This window comes from Amaranthus tricolor, chromosome 3 (genome assembly GCF_026212465.1).
Source record: "Amaranthus tricolor cultivar Red isolate AtriRed21 chromosome 3, ASM2621246v1, whole genome shotgun sequence".
Taxonomy (NCBI): Eukaryota; Viridiplantae; Streptophyta; class Magnoliopsida; order Caryophyllales; family Amaranthaceae; genus Amaranthus; species Amaranthus tricolor.
This window is the reverse complement of record NC_080049.1, coordinates 22965295-22987371: the sequence shown is the minus strand read 5'-3', so window position 1 is coordinate 22987371 and position 22077 is coordinate 22965295. Positions and strand designations below refer to the sequence as shown.

Genomic DNA, 22077 nt, shown 5'->3' with positions numbered 1-22077 from the left:
TTCTCTTAAACATTGTTTCAAGAAAAATGGAAAAACTCTTCAAATACGGAAGATTTTTTCTTACTTTTTACTTTTTGATTTCTAATAATTTATTTTTTACTTAATTTTTTACAACGTCAAATACTCATGTAATACTTATCTTTTTACTTTTTTACTTTTTGATTTTTCTTGCGTCAAATACCCATCTAGTACTTATTTTTTTATTTTTGATTTCTAATGTCATTTATTTTATAATTTATCGTATTTCTGTAATCATTAATTATTTATATTTTGTATTATTGCGTAATTATAGGATATCTATAATATTTTAGATTCATTGAATTGCAATTTGGGAGAGCTTGGTACTCAATATTTAAGAATCGAGTTATATTGCACCATCTTAATTTTACTCATATTATTATATTATAATAGTGTTGCCACAAAAATATATACTCTCGCCATTCTTTTTTGTTTGCCCACTTTAAGTTTTTTCATTTTATGAGAGATAAATTTAAATTTGATTTTTGAAGTATATATTAAAGACAAAATATATTTATATGGGATCGTGTTAGATTTGTCTTGATGCAAAGAATTTTAATATATAATTTTTAAAATTTTTTATTATGCGTACTATGAGATATCGATGCTTCAAATTTATATTGAAAATACATGAAAAAGTAAAGTGGACAAATAAAAAGAAACGAAGAGAATATCTAATTGTAAAAAAGAAAAAAAAAACAAATTCAATAAATAATAGAATCACAAAATAATTAAATTTTTTATAAATCCTATGAAAAACTTTATAAAAGTAGTAATAAAAATTTTTTAGAGATAAGGGTCTAAATTTCTAATTTCGACCATTGAAAGTTGAGAAACGGGTATGGTCAATTCCCACCACATGACAAGCAAGTGAGCAAGCATTCACGGCTTCGTGTCGCAGCATCTGCATGAAACGACCAGAGCTAGGACCCAATATTAATTGTTTCCACGTCAAAGATACGTATTTTCATGGAAATTAAAAATCCAGTTTCCTATTTTAAAAATCATTTTGTAGTTCTCTTGCTCTCTGGATCTTCTGAATATTTAGGGAAATTAAATTTCAAAAGCTTTATGGATATAATTCAATTACCAACAACAAAAATATCGTTTGACGGACAACAACAACAACAGTTAATTTGCAATTGTTGTATGGATTCGGTGAAGAAGAAGATGATGAAAATTACTACTAAAAGCAACATTAATAATAATAATAATGATTATGATTCGATTAGGATGAAGTTGGATAGCACAAGCAAGAAAGAAGAAGATGATGAGCACTGCAAGTGTTTAGTGAAGATGATGATGAGAGAAGCAAGACCATACTTGGATGCACACAGGAGTTCTACTTTCGTAATTTTGATTTCTGCCTCTATTGCTCACTCCCAACTTCTACTCCAACCCATCCTCCAGGTGTCGTCTCTTTCTTTTCTTTTTCTTTTTTAAATCGAACACTACACATTTTTTATTTTTATTTTTTTTAAATAAACCAACATATTATAAGCTAAAAATAATTAGGTTACATCATAAGTGAAATCACAGCTCTCATGATTCTTCATAGTCGGTGGAGAAGGATAAACTACGAGAGCAAATAAAAGATCTAAGGATACATCATGACAAAGAAATAACTAACTGAAATTTAAAATGATAGCTCATCTATTAAGACTGGGGAGGCAGTGAGCCTAAAGAGTCTAAGCTGCTGAGAGATCTCTGATCGCGCTTGGCATGAGAGGTAACCTGCTGTGTGAACTTCCTTTCTGGGGACATGACGAACTTTCTTCTTCCAATTCCAACTTGGGAGATCACTACAAAAATTACCAAGAAAGGAATATTTGTCTGTAATAGATGAACAATCTGACAAGCTATCCACAGCTACTTTAGAGTCTGAAATGATACTAAACTCGGTCCAAAAGAGTAGATAAGTAGATTAGCCACTATAAAACCAACTACTTTATTGTTTTATTTTACTAAATTAAAAGGTTAAAAAAGTGTACTTAATTTGTCTATGTCCCTTTAAATAATTAGCATTAAAGCGTGAGTAGTTTTTAAGAAAAAGTAGATATTTGGTGACAAATAAGGGAGAAATTGAATTGTTTGAATTATATTAAAAGAGAGTTAGAATATATGGATAATATTAAAAAAATTGATGGTTTCATTTTCACAAATTAAAATTATGCAAAATAAAAAGGACAATCTATAATAGAAAATAATGCTAAAGGAAAGCATATATAATTATTTGTTATATTGCGGAATTAACTTATTTGACCGAGTAGTATTATTGACTACTCATATGTCCTTTTTGATTTGCATCAAAGAGAAAAATGATAAATTTTAAGAAAGTGATAATAAATGAAGAGTGAAAATAAATTGGGTAGATGAAATTAGAAAAAGAGTTAAAATGTACGAATAAGATTAAAAGAAAGTGGTGGGCCATTATCCAAAATTAGAAATAATGTAAATTAAGTGGAATAGACCAAAATAGAAAATGCTGCAAATTCAATGAAATGGAAGAAGTATGTTTATTCGTTGTTAAGTTAGCTATATAAATCATGAGTTCATATAATTATTTGCATAACATCATACTATCTATTAAAGATGATACATGTAGACAATTGGCAATTTAAGAGAAGCTTTGACAGTATTATCTATTAAAGATAATATACGTAATGACAAGTAACAATTAAAGAGAAACTTTGATAATTGAAAATTTTCTATAAGTTGAATTTTGTCTACATAGTATATACTTAAGCAAGTTTTCAATTTCAAAAAGAAAAAAATAAAGCTTAATTAATTACCATATTTAAAAACATTAATTAATGATTAATTTCAATCATACTATCTATTAAAGATGATATATGTATCTAATGACAAATGGTAATTTAAGGGAAACTTTGACAATTGAAAAATTTCTATTGGTTAAATTTCGCCTACATAGCATATACTTAAGCAAGTTGTCAATTTCTAAAAGAAAAAAAACTAAATTAATTACTATATTTAAAAACATTAATTGATTTCATAATCCTTCAATTAGTTAATTACCATATTTAATCTAATAATAATTTCATTTGAAATTAATATTTGATTAAATTTAGAATACATAGGTATTACTATATAATAATGATCATCGATATTAATCATATAAGAATAAGAAAAAATAAAAATGATGATAAGAATATGTTATACTTCAATGAATAAATATAATGTCTTTATGATTAACAGTCTTATTATCAACTATAAATACTTGAATAATTTTTACAAATATAGAAGATAATTAATATGTGATAAGAATGATGAAATTTATGATCACACTGAATGTTGTATAATAATGGGTGTTTTTAAATACTTTGAACTATTCTTATTATTATTAAAAGACCTTTATTGCTATTTTAAAATGAATTATATTGTTATATATACTTACATCATTGTTCACATTAATTTCTGTATCCTCTAAATATAATTTTATTTTGTAAAAATTATCACATGTTAATGAAAAAAATAACTTGATAAATATAATTTATACTTAAATCATAGTAATTTTTATATATTTTAGTTTTAAAAACTCTGTGCATGCATGGGTATTTATACTATTTAGTTATTAATTCTTGAGTGGAGATAATAATTTTTTTTTATCTCGGACCAAAAACTAACTTTTCAACTCACCTAAAATTTATCTACCAAATAAAGTAAATTTTGCTTGCTTGACCAACAAACAAATCAATCAAAAACACAATTATCATCTAACACCTTATTCTAGGAATATTTCTTCCAACTTTATTAAATTGCTATATTTTAATTTAGGGATTGAATCTGATACACGAGAGAAATTTAGTAAGAAAACTAATATAATCTCTCCATCTATATAAAATATATAAATAATACTCTCAACTATTGCTCATTAACTCAATATATCCACATAATTATTTAATCCTATGTAATTCAAATATTAGAATATTTAACCTTGCATACTCCAATTATTGCTCATTGGCTTAAAATACCTCAAACGTAGCCAGTTGATCAAAATAATATGCATATTGATTAAAGTTAATTAAGTACTTAGGAGTATACATGATTAAATAATAGTTGGCAGTATTTTAAATGAATAACAATAGTTAAAAGTATTATTTATAAATTTTCCAAATTTAAACGGTAAACAAAAAAAATAATAATAGTATAAAATAAATATTAATATGGAGAAAGTAAATACTTCTACTCTAAAAAGACTAAAAGCTTCCTAACCCATTCTCAAGTAGATTATAAGAAAAATTATTCTGAATAATCCAATGTTTTATTTATTTTCCTACCAAAGTTAACATTAACTTGTTTCTTAATATATGAGTGGTGTTTCGGTTATGAAACGAGGAAGTGCAGAAGACACTTACAGTACTGTGAATGGAAGCGTGGTCTGGAACGGCGACTTGTGGAAGGACGCGACTTGGATTCCTACAACACAACACGTTAGCCTTGTCCGGGGGGTGATCTCCCGGAATACCCCTCCGATGCTCAAGTTAGAACGTAAATTGGAAATTAATGAATGAACGATTGCTGAATGAATACAAGAGGGAATGTCGAGATTGAGATTGCTAGTGTTAGTGTTTGGGTAAGCATAGGATGTAACGTAAGCAAGGATACTAGGAAAGCTATATTTTTTTCAGATGATCCTCCCTCCTTGGTGGTAGCCACTATTTATAATGTTGAGGAAGGGAAGTTGCATCTAAGAAGTGAACTATTATGGGAGTAGTGGGAGTAATGGGAGGTGGACTAGTCATGGGAAGAATGGACAGTTATCCATCTTGAAACAAGGAGAGCCATACATTATGGGAAAGTGGGGAGTTAGGGTTTTTTAGAGGTAACTGGACCATGGGCCATTCAAGGAAAATAGTAATTCCAGAAAAAGCCCATTTGACCGAAAGTCAAGATCAACTAAAAAGGTCAAAGGGTATTTTAGTAATATGATGCTAATTATCAAATAAATAAATTAATTGAATAAACAGTACCATGACACTTAGCCCCACGTATGAAGGAAGATGTGAGGGGAGAGCCCCAACAACCAGAAGCATCTTCCTTTATGCGGAAAAACACGTGCCCGTCGGAGTTGATTATACGATCGTAGAGAACATTCGAAAGCCCCATGCGGATGAACACATATCCAATCTGGCGAATCTTCTAACGGCTTGTGAAAATTGAGCTTGTAAGCTTTAAATCGACTGTTTATATGTCAAGTTCTGAGTTGTGACGAAGAAGACGGCGCCAAACTGTTTCGGTAATGAAACGAGGAAGTGCAAAAGACACTTAAAATACCTGGAGATAGGTGTAATCGGGTACAACCATCAATATGCTGAAAATGTTTATGATCCTTCCGCTGATGAGACCTCAAATCCTGCAATACAACGTTAGCCTTGTCCGGGGGGTGATTTCCCAGAAAACCCCTCCGACGCTCAAGTCAGATCGGGAGACAGAAAGTAATGAATATATGATAATGAATGAATACAAGATTAACGGATTGTAGGATGAGTTCAGATCAATTGAAGGAATATTTGGTTCAGTATAGATTGTACGTAGGAGGGTGAATATTTATTGTGGTGTAACGATAGCAATATAAAAGCTTAGTCTGGTGCAAATGATGTATGCGACATGTAATTATAATGGTAGAATGGAGGTTGGATGGTGAATTAATGTGGGAATCATGGGTATGATGGGTGAGTGGTAGGTTATGATGAGTAGTGGGTAGTTATTTTAAGAAGTTATTGAACCGAGTTGGGTGGTTAGGGTTTGACTAAATAAATTACGGGTTTATTTATTTGACCCCATAACATTAGCCCCACCCATGAAGAGCGATAGATGAGGGAATTTATTGTAACGAGGGTATCAGTCTTTATGCGGAAAAAATCATACCTGTGATGCAGATCAAATAAATATTCGGAAGAAACCACGCAATAAGGTCCGAATAAGGTAAACTTCGAATTCTTGCCTTGATGGGCCCATGATGGTGGAAGCCCCATGAATTATAAATATTTGGCCTTTGGGCCACTTTTGATGATTCGACTTTAGAGTCTGATATGATGATTCGGCATTTGAGCCTGATATGATGATGCGGTCTGGAAGTCAAACACCTGTGACTTAGATAAGGAATCATACTAGATGAATCCTTCAAAAGCATTGATGAATATTCGGATCAGACATAAGTCTGCATTTAAGGAATATTTGGATTAGACATAGGTCCGCATTGCCCAGCCGTCAATCACCCGGGACTTAGATAAGGAATCATACTAGGTGAATCCTTTGAAAACATTGATGAATATACTGATCGGACATAGGTCTGCTTAATAAGTGATCGAGTTATCAAGCTAGGTGATACTCGCTATGAATACATTGACAAATAACGCCCAAAATCACTCGTTTTGGGGCTTAATAAGAGTCCGAGTTACCAAGCTAGGTGACACTCGCAAGGATTTCACTTTCAAACTAGGTGAAAGTTTGATAATTAAGATAAATACTTGGAAAATATCGCCCAAAATCAATCATTTTGGGACTTCAATAATAATATGACTTTCAAACTAGGTGAAAGCTTAGATGATTCCATAATATGACAAAGAACGCCCACGTGTTGGGACGTCAGTAATAATATGACTTCAAACTACTTGAATGCTCAGATGATTCCATAATATAATAAATGATGCCCATGTTTTGGGACTTCAATAATAATAATATGTCTTTCAAACTAGGTGAAAGCTCAGATGATTGTATACATTCATCATTGAAAACCACATGTAAGTAAGACCCAACATATTAAGAATAATAATGGTGAAGTATTGAATTTCCACGCATAAATAATAAATAATTCTTTTAATAGGTGTCAATATCATACTTGATCACTTTCCATATCGACCCATGAATACAACAAATACGGAACACCCGATATACGTTGATGAATAAAAGTAAGAATAACCATATGATCATCATCAGATTAATATAATATATTCTTCACTTGGCAATACTAATCAAAGATTTGCATCCTTTATGTAGCATTTCATTAGAAGGCGAGGATGATGATTTTTCTCCATGCATCGAGTCACCTCAGATTGAACCACCGTCGAATCATATTCGGATTCAGCCAATACATTGAATTGGGCAATATTTGGAGTAATTTTTTCAGATTGAAATCACGTAGCTGAAGCTAGTTCGGAAACGTTCTACGGGTCATCTAATCCTTTAGATAGTGCATCAAACCGAACTTCAACAATGAGACTGAATTTTTTGGTCAGTTGAAGTTGGTTTGGAAACGTTCTATGGATCTAATAACCCTTTAGAAGGTGCATCAAACCAAATTTGGGTCCGACTTTATGATAATACGTCATGAAAATTACTCAACCGGGTCTTCGATGATTCGGATGTAGCATGACTCGGCTACTTTCAATACTTAGACAATTTTGCGAAATTATTGGAGGCCCTTGGGGGGGGGTCCGAGTTTTTAATATTTCGGACAAATTGATGATACGGCAAAAGACAAAACTTGTATAATAACCTTAGACAAGAGAATCCGGCTATTCGATGGTATAGAATGACTCATCGCATCCGAATCGCTTATGATATATAGCTTATTAATTAGACGGTCACATAGCTGGTGTTGACAAAAAAATGGTGAAATTAAAGAGCTGGATATAATGTATCACATAATTAGACGGTCACACACGAGTGGGAACCTTCTTTTCCTCATAGCAAAATGATCTTCAAATCAAATCTTCATCATTAACAAATAATTTCCGAATCCCCAAAAATAATGGGTGCCGAGAAAAATTCAGGAAATATTCACATACGGCACAGTAAAGATAAGATGATGGTCCTTTAGACCAAAACCACTTAGTTTAAGCTAGTTTGGAAACGTTCTATGGGTCATCTAATCCTTTAGAATGTGCATCAAACCGAACTTCAACATTAGGACTGAAATTTTTAGTCGATTGAAGTTGGTTTGGAAACGTTCTACGGATCTAATAACCCTTTAGAAGGTGCATCAAACTGAACTCAACATTGAAACGGTATACATTGATGAATAAGAGCAATAAGATCCAACTTTATATCCTTGAATAATGACAAACACTTGAAATGATTTGGCCCAAATATTCTCGATCAAGTTTTTCTCCCAAAAGTGAAGAGTTAATAGTATCTAAAAACAGAGAAAAAAAAATGTTTTCTTTTTTTTCTAATTACATTCCTCATCATAAAATAAAAATCGTGCGGAAAAACGGTTATTAAAGCAGGACCGGACCGGGTTTCTGAAAGACCGGACCGGGTCCGTATGTTGAGAGTTTCCAGAAAGCAGAAATCGAAGGACCCGACCGGGTTTAGGCAAGACCGGACCGGGTCCGTAAGCTGAAAGGAAATCTGATGATTTGGTTTGTTGAGTGGTGATAGCCGAATGAATTTGGTGATATACAAAATATAATCATGATTGGAAAGTACATGTTAATGGGAATTAATTACTGATAGGAATTAATAATTGCATCCAATTCTCAGTATAAAAGAAGTTGGATTAAGCTTCTTCTCTATTGGATTGTTAACTCAATTGATTGAGTTGAATATGAATCCTGATCTTGCAATGAAAAATCTAATAACTTTCAGCCCTAATAATGTTATTATGAATATAAAGAATAATAGCTGAACTTTAATAAAGTTTTAATGTATATTAAAAATGTAATAATACCCCAAGACGGTTATTTCACTTCGTTAGCTTGTGATGCAAGAAGATTTCAAAGGACGATCCAAATATTAACTTGGACGTTTTTTTTTTATAAATCCAACCAGCAAAAGATATAGCAAATACTCCCAAACATTACTCCATTACAGTTCCTGACTTATACCCACCGAAAAAAAAAATGATGAGATAGTTATACGCCATAAAATTGGGTATCTGCGGAGTTGTTCGGAAAAGGCGGCAGTGAGGTTTCGTGCTAGCATGTCCAGATCACGGCGAGTCACGGCTTGATTGTTAGCGTGACCCACTGAAGTGTCTGTATCTGTGTTATGCACGGTAGCGGTTTGTGTTGGATTTCTTTTGGAAGCCATGACTTTTCGTTCAGTCCCCACAGACGGTGCCAAACTGTTTCGGTTATGAAACGAGGAAGTGCAGAAGACACTTACAGTACTGTGAATGGAAGCGTGGTCTGGAACGGCGACTTGTGGAAGGACGCGACTTGGATTCCTACAACACAACACGTTAGCCTTGTCCGGGGGGTGATCTCCCGGAATACCCCTCCGACGCTCAATTAAGAACGTAAATCGGAAATTAATGAATGAACGATTGCTGAATGAATACAAGAGGGAATGTCGAGATTGAGATTGCTAGTGTTAGTGTTTGGGTAAGCATAGGATGTAACGTAAGCAAGGATACTAGGAAAGCTATATTTTTTTCAGATGATCCTCCCTCCTTGGTGGTAGCCACTATTTATAATGTTGAGGAAGGGAAGTTCCATCTAAGAAGTGAACTATCATGGGAGTAGTGGGAGTAATGGGAGGTGGACTAGTCATGGGAAGAATGGACAGTTATCCATCTTGAAACAAGGAGAGCCATACATTGTGGGAAAGTGGGGAGTTAGGGTTTTTTAGAGGTAACTGGACCATGGGCCATTCAAGGAAAATAGTAATTCCAAAAAAAGCCCATTTGACCGAAAGTCAAGGTCAACTAAAAAGGTCAAAGGGTATTTTAGTAATATGATGCTAATTATCAAATAAATAAATTAATTGAATAAACAGTACCATGACAAGTGGTATATATCACATCATATTATACAATTACACAATCTAATAAATTCACATGACATTCTCATACTAATTTGTCATATAAAATCAAATAAAATAATTGTAAAATTCTACATGACATTCTCATAGTGATTTTGCATATGAAATATAACTATTAATTGAATTAAATTACATAGCATATAATATTATTAAATACGGATATTTCATGATATACCACTGAGTTTCTTCGAAATTCACCATATACCACATGAAATGTTTTAATTCACCATATACCATTGAGTTTACTTCCGTTAGCACAGAATACCATTAATGGCAACTGTCGTCAGTGTGCCGTCAACACTTGCCTCATGGTTTACACGTGCCTATTAAAAATCAAAACAGAAATCAGAATACAGCAGCTCTTCTGTCAGTGTTCTTCTGCTGAATGCCCGATCTTCACCTCGATTTTTCATGCACTTCCAGTTATTTTGAGGAGGGTTCTTGGGCCATGACAGCAAGGCCCATGTGGAGAGATTCCAATTGTATCCTCGATTTCCTCCCCTGACCTCCGGTCACTTCTGCACTGCTCCATCAAGGTGGCCTTGTTATCGATATTGAACAAGTTCTGTTGCATGGCTGATACGGAAGCTAGTATAAAGGCTGCTGACTACATGACCTTGCACACGGATTTCAGAGCGTTGTGTGAGTTATTAATAGGGTTCTTGGCCCTTAATGGCTAGGTCCATGTGCCAAGATTTCATTTCTATTGTAGCTCAACTTCTGGATGAACCGGTTTGGGCTCCACGTGTCGTGCAAGGTGGGCTGTTCGCTGGTTGTGCTATTGTGTTGTTCTGATGTCAGAATGTACACGATCCGCGTTCTGTAGTTCGGCACCTATGCTAGGTAGCGTTCTGTGGGGGATTTCTCTTGAGTAAATTGTACCTATGCTAGGTAGCGCAGTAGAGGCCTTTCAACACCTCATCACTCGATAACAGCCACAAACACAAAAACAAAAAAGACAAAAAAAAAAGCTGCTTACACTTCACAAGGTTTTGCAATTACTTCTGTAATTCATGTATTATTCGATTAAGAGTTTTGTATCTCTTCGGCAACTAATTCTTTTGTGGGAGCAGAGGCGTTAAATCCCATAATTACTTCGTAACTAGAATTTTATGATTACGCAGGCTTATAACCAGTACAGCCATCATATGGAGATGGTCTGTGCCAGGCTTTGTGCTGGGCTTTACCCTAATGTCGTTCAATGTAAAAGAAGAGGAAAGCGGATGGTATTTTACACCAAAGAAGTTGGGCAAGTGGACATTCATCCTGCTTCTGTAAATGCTGGGGTTCATCTGTTCCGTCTGCCATATCTGGTTTATAGTGAGAAGGTGAAGACAACTAGCATATTCGTTCGTGATTCGACCAATATATCCGATTATGCTCTTCTTCTGTTTGGTGGTAGTCTTATTCCTAGTAAATCTGGAGAAGGCATTGAGATGCTTGGAGGTTACCTTCATTTCTCTGCGTCAAAAAGTGTGTTGGAATTAATAAAGGTGAATAATCTGCTCCTTTTTTTTATATAAAAAATACTTGTAAATTTCTGTTTGATTAACTGGAGGGCTACCTTCTTGATTCCTTAGAACTTGCGAACGGAGCTCGATAAACTTTTAAGCAGGAAGATTAAAGAACCAAGCCTAGATATTACTGCCGAGGGCAAGGGTGTGGTTGCTGCTGTAGTCGAGTTCAATGGAGAGAACCCTAGAGGAAGGAGTGTTGACGGCATACTGATGGCAGTTGCCATTAATGGTATTCTGTGCTAACGGACGTAAACTCAATGGTATATGATGAATTAAAACATTTCATGTGGTATATGGTGAATTTCGAAGAAACTCAGTGGTATATCATGAAATATCCGTATTAAATATTATATCACTGCAAGATATGTTCATCTAAATAATTCATACCAAATTTAACATCAAGCTATTCCTTAATATATAAGATTTTTGGATTCCTATTATTTCTTTAAAAGTTAAAGCATTTATGAAGGCTAATTTGAACGAGTTGTGGTTGTGCAATTTATGAAAATTGAATGACAATTCATGTATTTTTATTCTAACATCTCACCCTGTCCATGCTTGAGTTTTTTGGTGTAACAAATTTAGGTATGGTTACTTTTTTAATGATGATAAGTATACTAGAAAAGAGAACGAGTTATGTGAAATCAAATTTAAGATCTTATTGAAAAGTAAAACTTGCTCTTCAATTAAGATAAACTTCGCTTCTCTTGACAGGATTACGTAAACATCTTCACATTTATAGCAAAATCAAACATGCAAAATAACATAGTAAACTTGTGTGTGGCAAGTTGTCTAAAGTAAAGCATCGTAGACTGATGCTCCTTCCTTTGAAGTTTACCCCATTTAATTAAAAAAGCTTTTATAAAAATGACAACCTCTTAGAGATGGGGGTTAACCTATTGTTTGAGAATTTTCATCTTTTATTCTTGTGATTCCCTAACTGCCTCAAATAAAACAATTTGTATCATTTAAATGAGATTAACACCCTATTTAAATCACATTAAAAATAATTAATTAGTAAAAATCAAGTCAACCATACACACAAATGACAAAAAAAAAATTACATGAAGGATTTGTTTAATAAAAAAACATTTTGTTAAATACTTCCTCTAATTCACACCTAATGTCTCATATTAATTTGGCACAAATATTAAAAAAGGCCAAAGACTACTCAAAATAATAGGTAACATGTGATTTTAAAGATAAATTGGTTAAAAAATGAGTATTTTTTTTAATTAAAGTGAAATTTTAAGAGTAAATTAGTAAAATAGTTAAATACTACTTCCTCCGTTTAAATTTACATGGAACATTTGTTTTTTTCACGCAGTTTAATGCACTAATTTAATCTTTAATTTCTCTAATTATGAAAAATAAAAAATTATAAAAATTTAATTTTAATAATCTTTGCAATGAGACGAATAAAACAAAATCTCATTAGATTATATTTTAATTTATAGATTAAAAACTAATAATAAATTAAAAATAATGAATAAATAATGCTATTTTTACCATTGTTATTGTAACGGAGGAAGTATAAATAAAAGCGTTTGAGTCTTTGAGATAATCTTATTTAAAAAGAAATGTGAGACATTTTCACTTAATTGCTGGGAGTATTTTGCCAAGTGGGAAGTATTATCGAGACTTTAGAACCCCGACATTTTTCTTATGTCTTGTCCATTAGTTTACATGTGGTGGGGTTTTAGCATTGTTAGCAAATTGCGTTTCGACCTTCCTTTCCTCGCCTTTCTGGGATTCTTTGTTTTTCAGTATACAATTACTGCAGAACCCATGAAATTGCTACTATTACTCCATTAGTTTAATAAAATTGCACAAACTTTCCCATTTCCTTTTCAAAATATGGCTATTTCCTACCCAAATAGTCTCATACTTCAACAAATTCATCGAGAGATTTCCCATTTATTTCAACCTACTTACAACCCACGAAATGGAAATGCTTTGACCTTCATCAATGGTTCGGGATTCAAAGCAATTAAACCCTTAAGTGCAGTATCTATTAATGGCGGTGGAGAACAGGAGAAATCAGTCAAATGTCAAGTCTTTAACGAAACAGAGTGGGAAGCAGACAGGGAAGTCAGAGAAAGAGATGGTTATTCATCAATGGAGAAAGAAGAGCATTTTGTGAGGTGGTTTAGAGAAGCTTGGCCTTATTTTAAGGCTCATAGAGATGGTACTTTTGTTATTATTATCTCTGGTGAGATGGTTGATAGTGCTTTCTTAGATCCTATTTTAAAGGCAAGTCATTATTTGTACATTGCATTTTTATTGTTTGTTGTTAAAATAATGTTTTAGCAAAATGAAAAATGAAATAAGAATTGTTAACGGAGTTTATGAATTTGAAAGAAATGGGGTTTATGAAATTGTAGGTTTTTTCCAATTACAATTGACATCATCCCTTTCTAATATACAATGTGCAGGGATTTAGAATGTTAATTGTTTTGAAGTAAATTGATGAGCATCATTTAAATGAAGTAATGAACAAACATGGAGAATGTTTGTGGATGATCATTGAAATTGTTTTACTTAGCTGAAGCCTTCTAGGTTAATATTAGATGTGGTCAAATAAAATATATATTTTGTTGTGGGTTTTAAATGTGAATTTCTGATATAGAAAGTCCTCAATGGTTTGTTTGTCGGGGAGCTGGGAAAGTCCTATCATCTTAATTTTTATTTAATGATTCAAGTGTCAGTTTCATTCTTAGTTATGATTGTTGTTCGTAAGCTTGTTCTTTCATGAATTGCTTCTTTATGCAAGACCAGTGAAACATAATTATCTTGTTAGTTAGCCTTTTGAATTCGCAATTTGCTTAAAATGGTTCAAAATAGCCTAAAACCGACCACATTTAGCTTTTTTCGATTCGCTCAAAATGTTTCAAAAATAACCAAAACACCATAATTCGCTTTTTTTCGATTCGTGATTTGTAAGGCCATTCGTGAATGCAAGACCTTGAGCCTAATTCTCCTTGTTCACTTGAGTGTGTTTGAATGTTTTCTTATGGTTTCCTTCCTTTTACATATTGTTTTCAGTGATCTGAGTCCTACCAACTTTCTTCAGTGTTTACAAAGACTACTTGTATTACAGGATATCTCTCTATTGCATGGATTAGGAATCAGATTTGTGATTGTTCCTGGTACCCATGTGCATATTGACAAGCTTTTGGCTGAGAGAGGTTTGTGAAAAACTACTTAGCTTCATATATTTTCTTTTTAATCTTAAATTAATAAATGAATATTTGACCGGATTGGATCTCAAAAATGTCAGTTATGTTATTTGTATTTATATGGTTTAGTGTCTAAGTCAAGAAATTTCTGTCCATAGTCTAAAAAACTGTATAGTCTGATGATATATTCTTGTAGGAAGCAAAGCCCAATATGTTGGGCCATACAGAATTACTGATTCTGATTCTCTTGAAGCTGCTATGGAAGCAGCTGGAAGAATTCGTATACTAATAGAAGCAAAACTTGCTGCGGGACCATCTTTGTGTAATATTCGCAGACATGGTGAAAATAGTAGATGGCATGATGTTGGTGTAAGTGTTGCAAGTGGGAACTTCCTTGCCGCTAAGGTGAGAATATTGATTAGAGAGGTTCATCTGTGATTAATTCTGCTTTCTGTTACAAATGATTCTTAGAATCTGTTTACTTTTTTGATAGCGAAAAGGAGTTGTGAAGGGAATTGATTATGGAGCAACTGGAGAGGTGAAGAAAGTAGATGCTGCTCGCATTCGTGAGAGGCTTGATGCAGGTTGCATAGTGCTACTAAGTAATTTGGGTTATTCCAGCTCTGGAGAAGTGCTAAATTGCAAGTATGGTATATAAACGTCGATTTTTTTTTTCTCACTCAAATGCGTAATTCTTGACGGTTAACTATTGGGATTGTCTGAAGAAATATGAATCCAGAATATTTTTTTCCAACTTGCTGCCTATCTTCAGTTATTATTTGTTAGGGCATAGTCCTTTATAGCTACATATAGTTAGGTATCATCCCTCGCTACAATATAAATAAAAACTTGATCAGTGAAAACATGCAATAAAATTGCCATTTACCACAATTTACCATGTCAACAAAACATTTAGGTGCACCTTTGGTTAATGCTATGTTACATGGACTCGGGTACTAATGCTGGATACTGTTACATGTCCAAGTGTCGGATTCATCTAAATATTCAATTTTACGCCTAAAATGAAGTGTCTAATTGCCATACCAATGTTCGAGCATAAAGGATCGGACACGGAATCGTGAAGCAAATTGAAGAGTCCGAGTAACATAGGGTTAATGGAATAGAATAACATAGTTTTACCCACTAATTGATCATTGATATTTGTTCTCTTTTAATTCCAGCACATATGAGGTTGCAACTGCTTGTGCATTAGCTCTTAATGCGGAGAAGCTTATTTGCATAATCGATGGTCCTTTTACGGATGACTCGGGGCACCTTATTCGCTACCTCAGCCTTGATGAAGCAGACAAGCTTATTCGTGAACGAGCTAAGCAAAGTGAGGTTGCTGCCAACTATGTTGAGGCTGTTAACCAGGAAGATCTCAAGAGTCAAGAACTCTATCAGTATACTGACACTGTTCCCTCAGTGTTGAATGGAATAAGTAATGCAACATTTCAAAATGGTCTTGGTTTTGACAATGGACAGGGTTTTGCTATTGGTGGTCAAGAGAGGCTTAGTAGGTCAAATGGTTACCTTTCAGAATTGGCTGCAGCAGCTTTTGTTTGCAAAGTAAGTTCTATTAATGGCTTTAGCAAATTTCTCATTGTACCTTCTCATTATCCCTTAACTTTACTCATTGGTTTACTATTATAATATAATTTACATAGTGTTATTTATGTGAACATTTTAAGTAGAAAATTTTATCTAAATTGTGGAACTTCATTTTTTTATCCCATGGCATTGAAGTCTGATAGAAATTATTGTATCGATACAGCCAACGTGGACATCTCAAGTAGAAAGTCTACTAAATTATGAAAAGTCTATTTTAGATCTCATGGCTTTAGAATTTGATAGAAACCGTTTCCTGAAGGATATGATTTTTCTTTTATGAATATGGTTTCCAACTTGAAAGTGAAACCCTTAGCCCCAATCCTTAATACATTTGCCTCTGGAAACACAAGGGTGGGAGGCTTGTTAAATTCAGCTCATATGAATTAATGATTCTATTATGAGTTGACTTATTTCTCCTGTATAAAAGTTGATTCTATTGTAATTATTTTCTCACTTTCATTGATAATCTCACATATTGAAGCTCTGTTTAATTGAATGAAGAACATTATAGTGGAAAATGATTTGCACGGAAGACAAACTTGTAACATAGGCCCAAGGCTGTTCACCTTGAAAAAAAAGTAATTAGTTGTAAAAATCAGTTACAATTTCAGTAAAAATCACTTGCAATCAGTAAACATTTGTTCAATCATTAAAAATAAGTTGCAATCAGTCAATATCAATCAATAAAAATCAGTTACAAACAGTAAAATCGGTTTTAATAGTAAAAATCAAATTCAATCAGTTGAACTAAATGGGCCATAATTTTCGTTTGTCTAGTTTTTTCTAGTAAAAGATAGAAAAAACTGAGATTATGATGAAGGTAAAGAATCAAAAACAATGCCAAAGCTTCCATCCAAAAATATGGGTTGGTTGAACCAAGACAAATAAACATGAATATTTTCATTATTAGTATCATCTTTTATTCGACCATATCTTTAATGCTGATAGACAACTAAGAAAATCATTTTCAATGATCATCCACATACATTCTTCGCCTCCATTTATTTTCATTTATTATGGTTTTGCAATTCTTAATTATTCATGTCATTCTTGATCTTGGTTATCAAGGTCATATTTGGCTTGCCTTTTCCTCTTCCAAGTCTTTCAAACTTGACCAAACCAACATAAACGATTTTCTCTATTTATATCTTCAATATTTGCAAGTCCATAACTTTTTCTTATGTTTTCAGTTTGATTTCCATTGTCACTCTAGATATAATTTGAAATAAAGATAGAAAGGATCTTAATATCGCGAATATTGAAGACAAAATGAGAGAAAATCATTTATGTTTGTTTGGTCATGTGTAAAGAAGACCAAAATAGGCATGTGTCAAAAAGGTGGAAGGTAAAGAATAGGACAAAAATTTAAGAGAAGGATAATGTATTTATTTTTACTTTAATGGAATTGTTTTCAACTAGTGGGGAGTATCTTTTCTATCCTTTACAAACCAAACCAAGGAAAAACGAATACACCACTTTTTCTTTAAACAAATGTCCTCCTCACAAGCACGCTCTATCATGATACAACCCGATTTTTTACACAATTACGATACAGGTAATATCGATTAGGTAAATTTAAAACCTTTATGATACAACCGATATGATACGATACAACCTTGTTTTTGCACTATGCTCCATGTGTAAACATTATGATTATCGTAATCATTGAACATTCTGCGCATTTCTTTTTGTGTGCTGTTCTGTGCATTATTTAGTCAGCATGCCATGATATGAATTTTGATTGCTCTTCTTATCTTACAGGGTGGTGTCCAAAGAGTTCACTTATTGGATGGAACAATTGGTGGAGTTCTTTTGTTGGAGTTGTTTCAGAGAGATGGAGTAGGAACAATGGTAGCAAGGTATGTGCTGTGCATGTATGAGAAGTGTATTATTTTTGTTATGGGGCAGGGTTTCCTTTTCTAGTCCTTACCTGCTTATTTTGGCTATCTTTTTCTATAGTTTTGCCTTTACAAGAGGGAGGGGGGCGTTTGAATTTTTCTTCACTGAACATGATGTTTCTTTTACAAGAGTACGAGCACAAAATAGCTTTTCTATTAACCTTTTTTTGCCTTTTGGGGAAATGAGTTCATGCTCTCAGCAGTCAGCACAAGAAACATGCGAAAGTTGTCTGGTGTTATGTGAGAATGCTCCCTAGTATTTGTCGCCATGCAGAAACTAGAGAATGACTTTCTTCACTCCCTCATGAGCTTAGGAGCTCCAGAGCTCTAAATAATAAATCATGTTTTTTGTCTCTGCTCTGCCCTTAATTTATAAAGTTTTCTCCTACATGTTTATCTTCTAACAACTTAACAATACCTTTCCTAGAGATCTCCTGTAGCCTATTCGTTACTCCATCTTCTATGGTTCTAAATCCAAAGGAAAACATCTATTTTTTTGACACATAGTTCCAAGAATTATTTCTGATAATTGCACACAAAGAAGTGGTTATAAAACCTAAAGCTAATGCATTTATTCTATGTTATGGTGTTACCTGGACTCTTGTATCCGTATCTGATTAGGATACGCAAAATTCTCTACACCGAAATCTGGTTTGACGATTCAAGGAATTGACAACTGGGTATGCGAGAGCGCATCCATTTGGCCAAATGACTCATTATTTTGGCCACTATATGTTCCTGCTTGGCCCTTCTTCTCTTGTATGCATTTGACCTATGAGTTGTAGCTTCAATCTCAGGGTCTAATCTTTCTAAAGAACAAGATCTTTTTTGCATTCAGAATATTATAACTGGAGCAGGGAGAAGGAGACAGAACAATAAGTAGTATCACATAATTCAGAGAAAAAATAAAAAATTAACCTTAGCTTCGCCAAAAACTTGATAGAATATTTTAATTTTTACTGCAAGCACACAATGTGTAGCTAACGGGTTGAACCCGAGGAAGTTACGATTAATATATTTCACCATATTTTAAGTGATACGCAAGAGAAAACAAAATATATCAAGGGATTTATGACTAAAACTACTAATAACAGAAAAGCGACAACTTGCTGTATGGCCACTGCCTCTTCTTCATTATTCTGATGGGCGGCGAGTCGGCGAGTCATGCCTTGTGTAATGGAGCTTGGCGGCGACTCGCCACCAGGGCTCTGCCTTTGGGCACGCTTCTTCTTATTCATTTGTTAGAGGTCTTAGGCCATTTCTGCTAGACTTTAGCCTCGTATACCTTTATGGTCCTAATTATTGTCATAATTTCTCTATTTCACCTCAAAACACAACAAAATATTAAAATTATGATCATTGGGTGAATTTACACACATACATCATAAAATTATGCAAAACGGACCTAATACTACACCAAAGAGGAGTGTAAATGCTATGAATAAGTGCAAGTAATTGCACTTATCACTAATGTTGACGTGGAGAAAGGACCTTATCTATATCTTGGTCATGGCGAATCACAGGTTTCTGGCTCAAAGTTTAGAAATCCTGGTTGTGCCAACCTCATCAACCTACCTTCAAAACAGTGATTTGCTAAGCTCAAGTTCTACTATGGCAAAGATTAGTCGTGGATTTTTATTGAATTGTCTGCTTCTAATTTTTTTGATTCGTTATTGTTCTGTTCTCTTTGTAGTGATGTTTATGAGGGAACGAGGATGGCTAGGGAGCCAGATCTTGCTGGGATAAGACAGCTACTACAACCATTAGAAGCATCTGGAACATTGATTCGCCGGACTGATGAAGAGGTCTGTTGTCTCCGATGTTTAGATTTTAGATTACTCCACTTGTCACCCATATGCCTTTTACATTACATACTTGCAGTTGAGAGTGAAGCGCCTTTGGGTTTGCCTTACTATTAACTAAGGCTTCCTATTATTTAATTTGTGCTTTATGGATATAGTTAGTTGCTGCAATTGATTCATTCATCGTTGTGGAAAGAGAAGGCCAGATCATTGCCTGTGCTGCCCTTTTTCCTTTCTTTGAGGATAGGTGTGCGGAAGTTGCAGCCATTGCTGTTTCTCCTGAATGCCGCGGACAAGGACAGGGTGATAAGTTACTTGGTAAGTCATGTATCTAATTAACTATGCATTTGAAGCAATAATGCTGCCTTATCATATGCCCAGTTCGCGGATATATGATAGGCTTAGAACAGAAGTATGCTACTTGGTATTGCATTTGCAGCAATAATGCTTGCCCTATTATGATCCTTTGTTCACAGAGACATGATAGCCTTGGAACAAAAGTATGCTTATACTTGCTCTGCCTTTCCCCTTGCCAGTTTCGTTTTGAGAGTGCTTTTTTTCTCCTTCAGAACAATCTACGTGCTGATTACTGGTATAGACGCGTTAGCAGTAACATTACTTACGTTTGGACCCAACCTTGTCACAAGTAGGACATTTATTGGGTTATGGTTGCGATGGCGAGGCTAGTTTATGTTAAATCAATAATTAAAAACGTTTATTTTTGTATCCTGCAGATTTTATCGAAAAGAAGGCATCCTCGTTTGGATTGGATATGCTTTTCCTACTGACGACACGCACTGCAGACTGGTAAGTTTGACATCCTTTAACTTAGTTCTACAATTTACCCTCAAAATGAAAATGACACTGAAAACTGCCGTGTATCCTACTTTAGACTAGTTTTGAGTTACCTCAGGTCATCAATGCGGGTATTTTTTTAAGGTTTTTTTGTTCAAATATAATTCTGTCAACCATCTCATGTATTTTGGTGGTTGGTACTTAGATCGTACACGTTGTGACTTGTGAGCCTACGATGATACATTCTCTGTATATAGCTTCGATCCCCCTTCCGTTTTTAAGTTGCAATCCTCATTTGAGATTTTTACAGGTTTGTTAGGCGTGGATTTTCAGAGTGCACGATTGATTGCTTGCCAAAAGAACGAAGGAAAAAGATCAATTTATCCCGCAACTCCAAATATTACATGAAAAAGCTGGTGCCAGACACAAGCGGTATATCTGTTAGGACAAGGTGACCTCATTACTAGGTCTTTTACTTTTCATGTCGGTGATGCCTCTGGAGTTGCATGTTATGTAACTTATCTTCCTGAGGGAGTCGAGTCCAAGCGCAATTTTGTAGAATAGCTTTACGTAGTCGATCTTTGCAAAAATAAAAATGCAGGGAGTTTGTGTCTTGCCATTGATGATGATGATAATGCGAATTAAGTTAATTTGTAAATGTCAAATTGCTATGTAGTTACAGTTGTGTATACAAGTTTTTGTTGTCAGTTATTTAATAAAAGTTGGCCAGTATTTCAAGATTAGTTGCTTTTAAATGTCCACTGGACCATCAAAAAGAGAAAACCGATAGATCGGTGTGTGTGTGTGTGCGCTGAGTAATGTCTGCTAGGGATGGCGTTTGTGGAGGTCTAAGCGAGTCACCAAAACACCCCCTCAAGGCTCTAATGCACACCGAAAAAGAGAACCTTCATCTATGTCATGGAGTCCCACTAGAAGTCGCATATCTTTACGGAAACCAACTTCCCTCCTTCACCTTCGTGGCTGGTGTCCCCACCATCAAGAGCTTTTGAACTGATAACAAGTCTAAGTGGGGAGGAAAAAATAATCGGTCTCTAACACCAATGGAATCTCCTATGCTATGCTCGGAGATTCCTAGGTGAGACAAAAGTGAATCTTTAACGGTTTGTTTGGTTAGTGGTACTAAATGGTGATAATGAAAATGATTTATAGTGTAAAATTTTATTAAAAGTTTCATATCATTCCTAAGGTAATGAAATTTTGATCACAAAAAAGTTTTTGTTTACAAATTTTCATTACCACCAAATACCACGTCTCCTAATAGTAATTGCATTAGAATGAAATTTATGAAAAAAAATGACATGATTGCAGTTGGATAAGCATGGTCATCAAGTTAGCAAGAGGTTTTTCAACCAAAAATTACACTGATTTCTGTTCCATTACCACCGTTTATACCACCTGTCAAATGGGCCGTACGAGAATGTAATCTTGTAGGAGCAAAAGATCACTA

The 22077-nt window shown here is 34.0% G+C and overlaps 2 protein-coding genes across 2 annotated transcripts; both read left to right on the top strand.

The window, feature by feature from the left end:
- The first annotated feature begins 892 nt into the window (after positions 1 to 892).
- On the top strand, positions 893 to 11817 carry LOC130807710 (DExH-box ATP-dependent RNA helicase DExH3-like). Its single transcript, XM_057673028.1, has 3 exons — positions 893 to 1428; positions 10932 to 11300; positions 11388 to 11817. Exons 1-3 carry the CDS (start codon positions 988 to 990, stop codon positions 11565 to 11567), a joined length of 990 nt encoding a protein of 329 aa, XP_057529011.1. The 5' UTR covers positions 893 to 987; the 3' UTR covers positions 11568 to 11817.
- Positions 11818 to 12906: 1089 nt separating this feature from the next.
- On the top strand, positions 12907 to 21972 carry LOC130807709 (probable amino-acid acetyltransferase NAGS2, chloroplastic). The gene is made up of 10 exons (XM_057673027.1): positions 12907 to 13577; positions 14425 to 14512; positions 14700 to 14908; positions 14997 to 15148; positions 15685 to 16072; positions 17876 to 17973; positions 19706 to 19817; positions 19973 to 20132; positions 20549 to 20621; positions 20920 to 21972. The coding sequence occupies exons 1-10, from the start codon at positions 13182 to 13184 to the stop codon at positions 21062 to 21064; spliced, it is 1821 nt and encodes a 606-aa protein (XP_057529010.1). The 5' UTR covers positions 12907 to 13181; the 3' UTR covers positions 21065 to 21972.
- Positions 21973 to 22077: the final 105 nt, after the last annotated feature.

Coding starts and splice junctions, on each gene's coding strand:
- LOC130807709 (XM_057673027.1), top strand. CDS start 13,182: ATGGCTATTTCCTACCCAAATAGTCTCATACTTCAACAAATTCATCGA. Junction 14,909..14,996: donor GGAACTTCCTTGCCGCTAAG/GTGAGAATATTG, acceptor CTTTTTTGATAG/CGAAAAGGAGTTGTGAAGGG. Junction 19,818..19,972: donor TTCGCCGGACTGATGAAGAG/GTCTGTTGTCTC, acceptor TTATGGATATAG/TTAGTTGCTGCAATTGATTC.
- LOC130807710 (XM_057673028.1), top strand. CDS start 988: ATGGAAATTAAAAATCCAGTTTCCTATTTTAAAAATCATTTTGTAGTT. Junction 1,429..10,931: donor TACTCCAACCCATCCTCCAG/GTGTCGTCTCTT, acceptor ATGATTACGCAG/GCTTATAACCAGTACAGCCA. Junction 11,301..11,387: donor GTGTGTTGGAATTAATAAAG/GTGAATAATCTG, acceptor TTGATTCCTTAG/AACTTGCGAACGGAGCTCGA.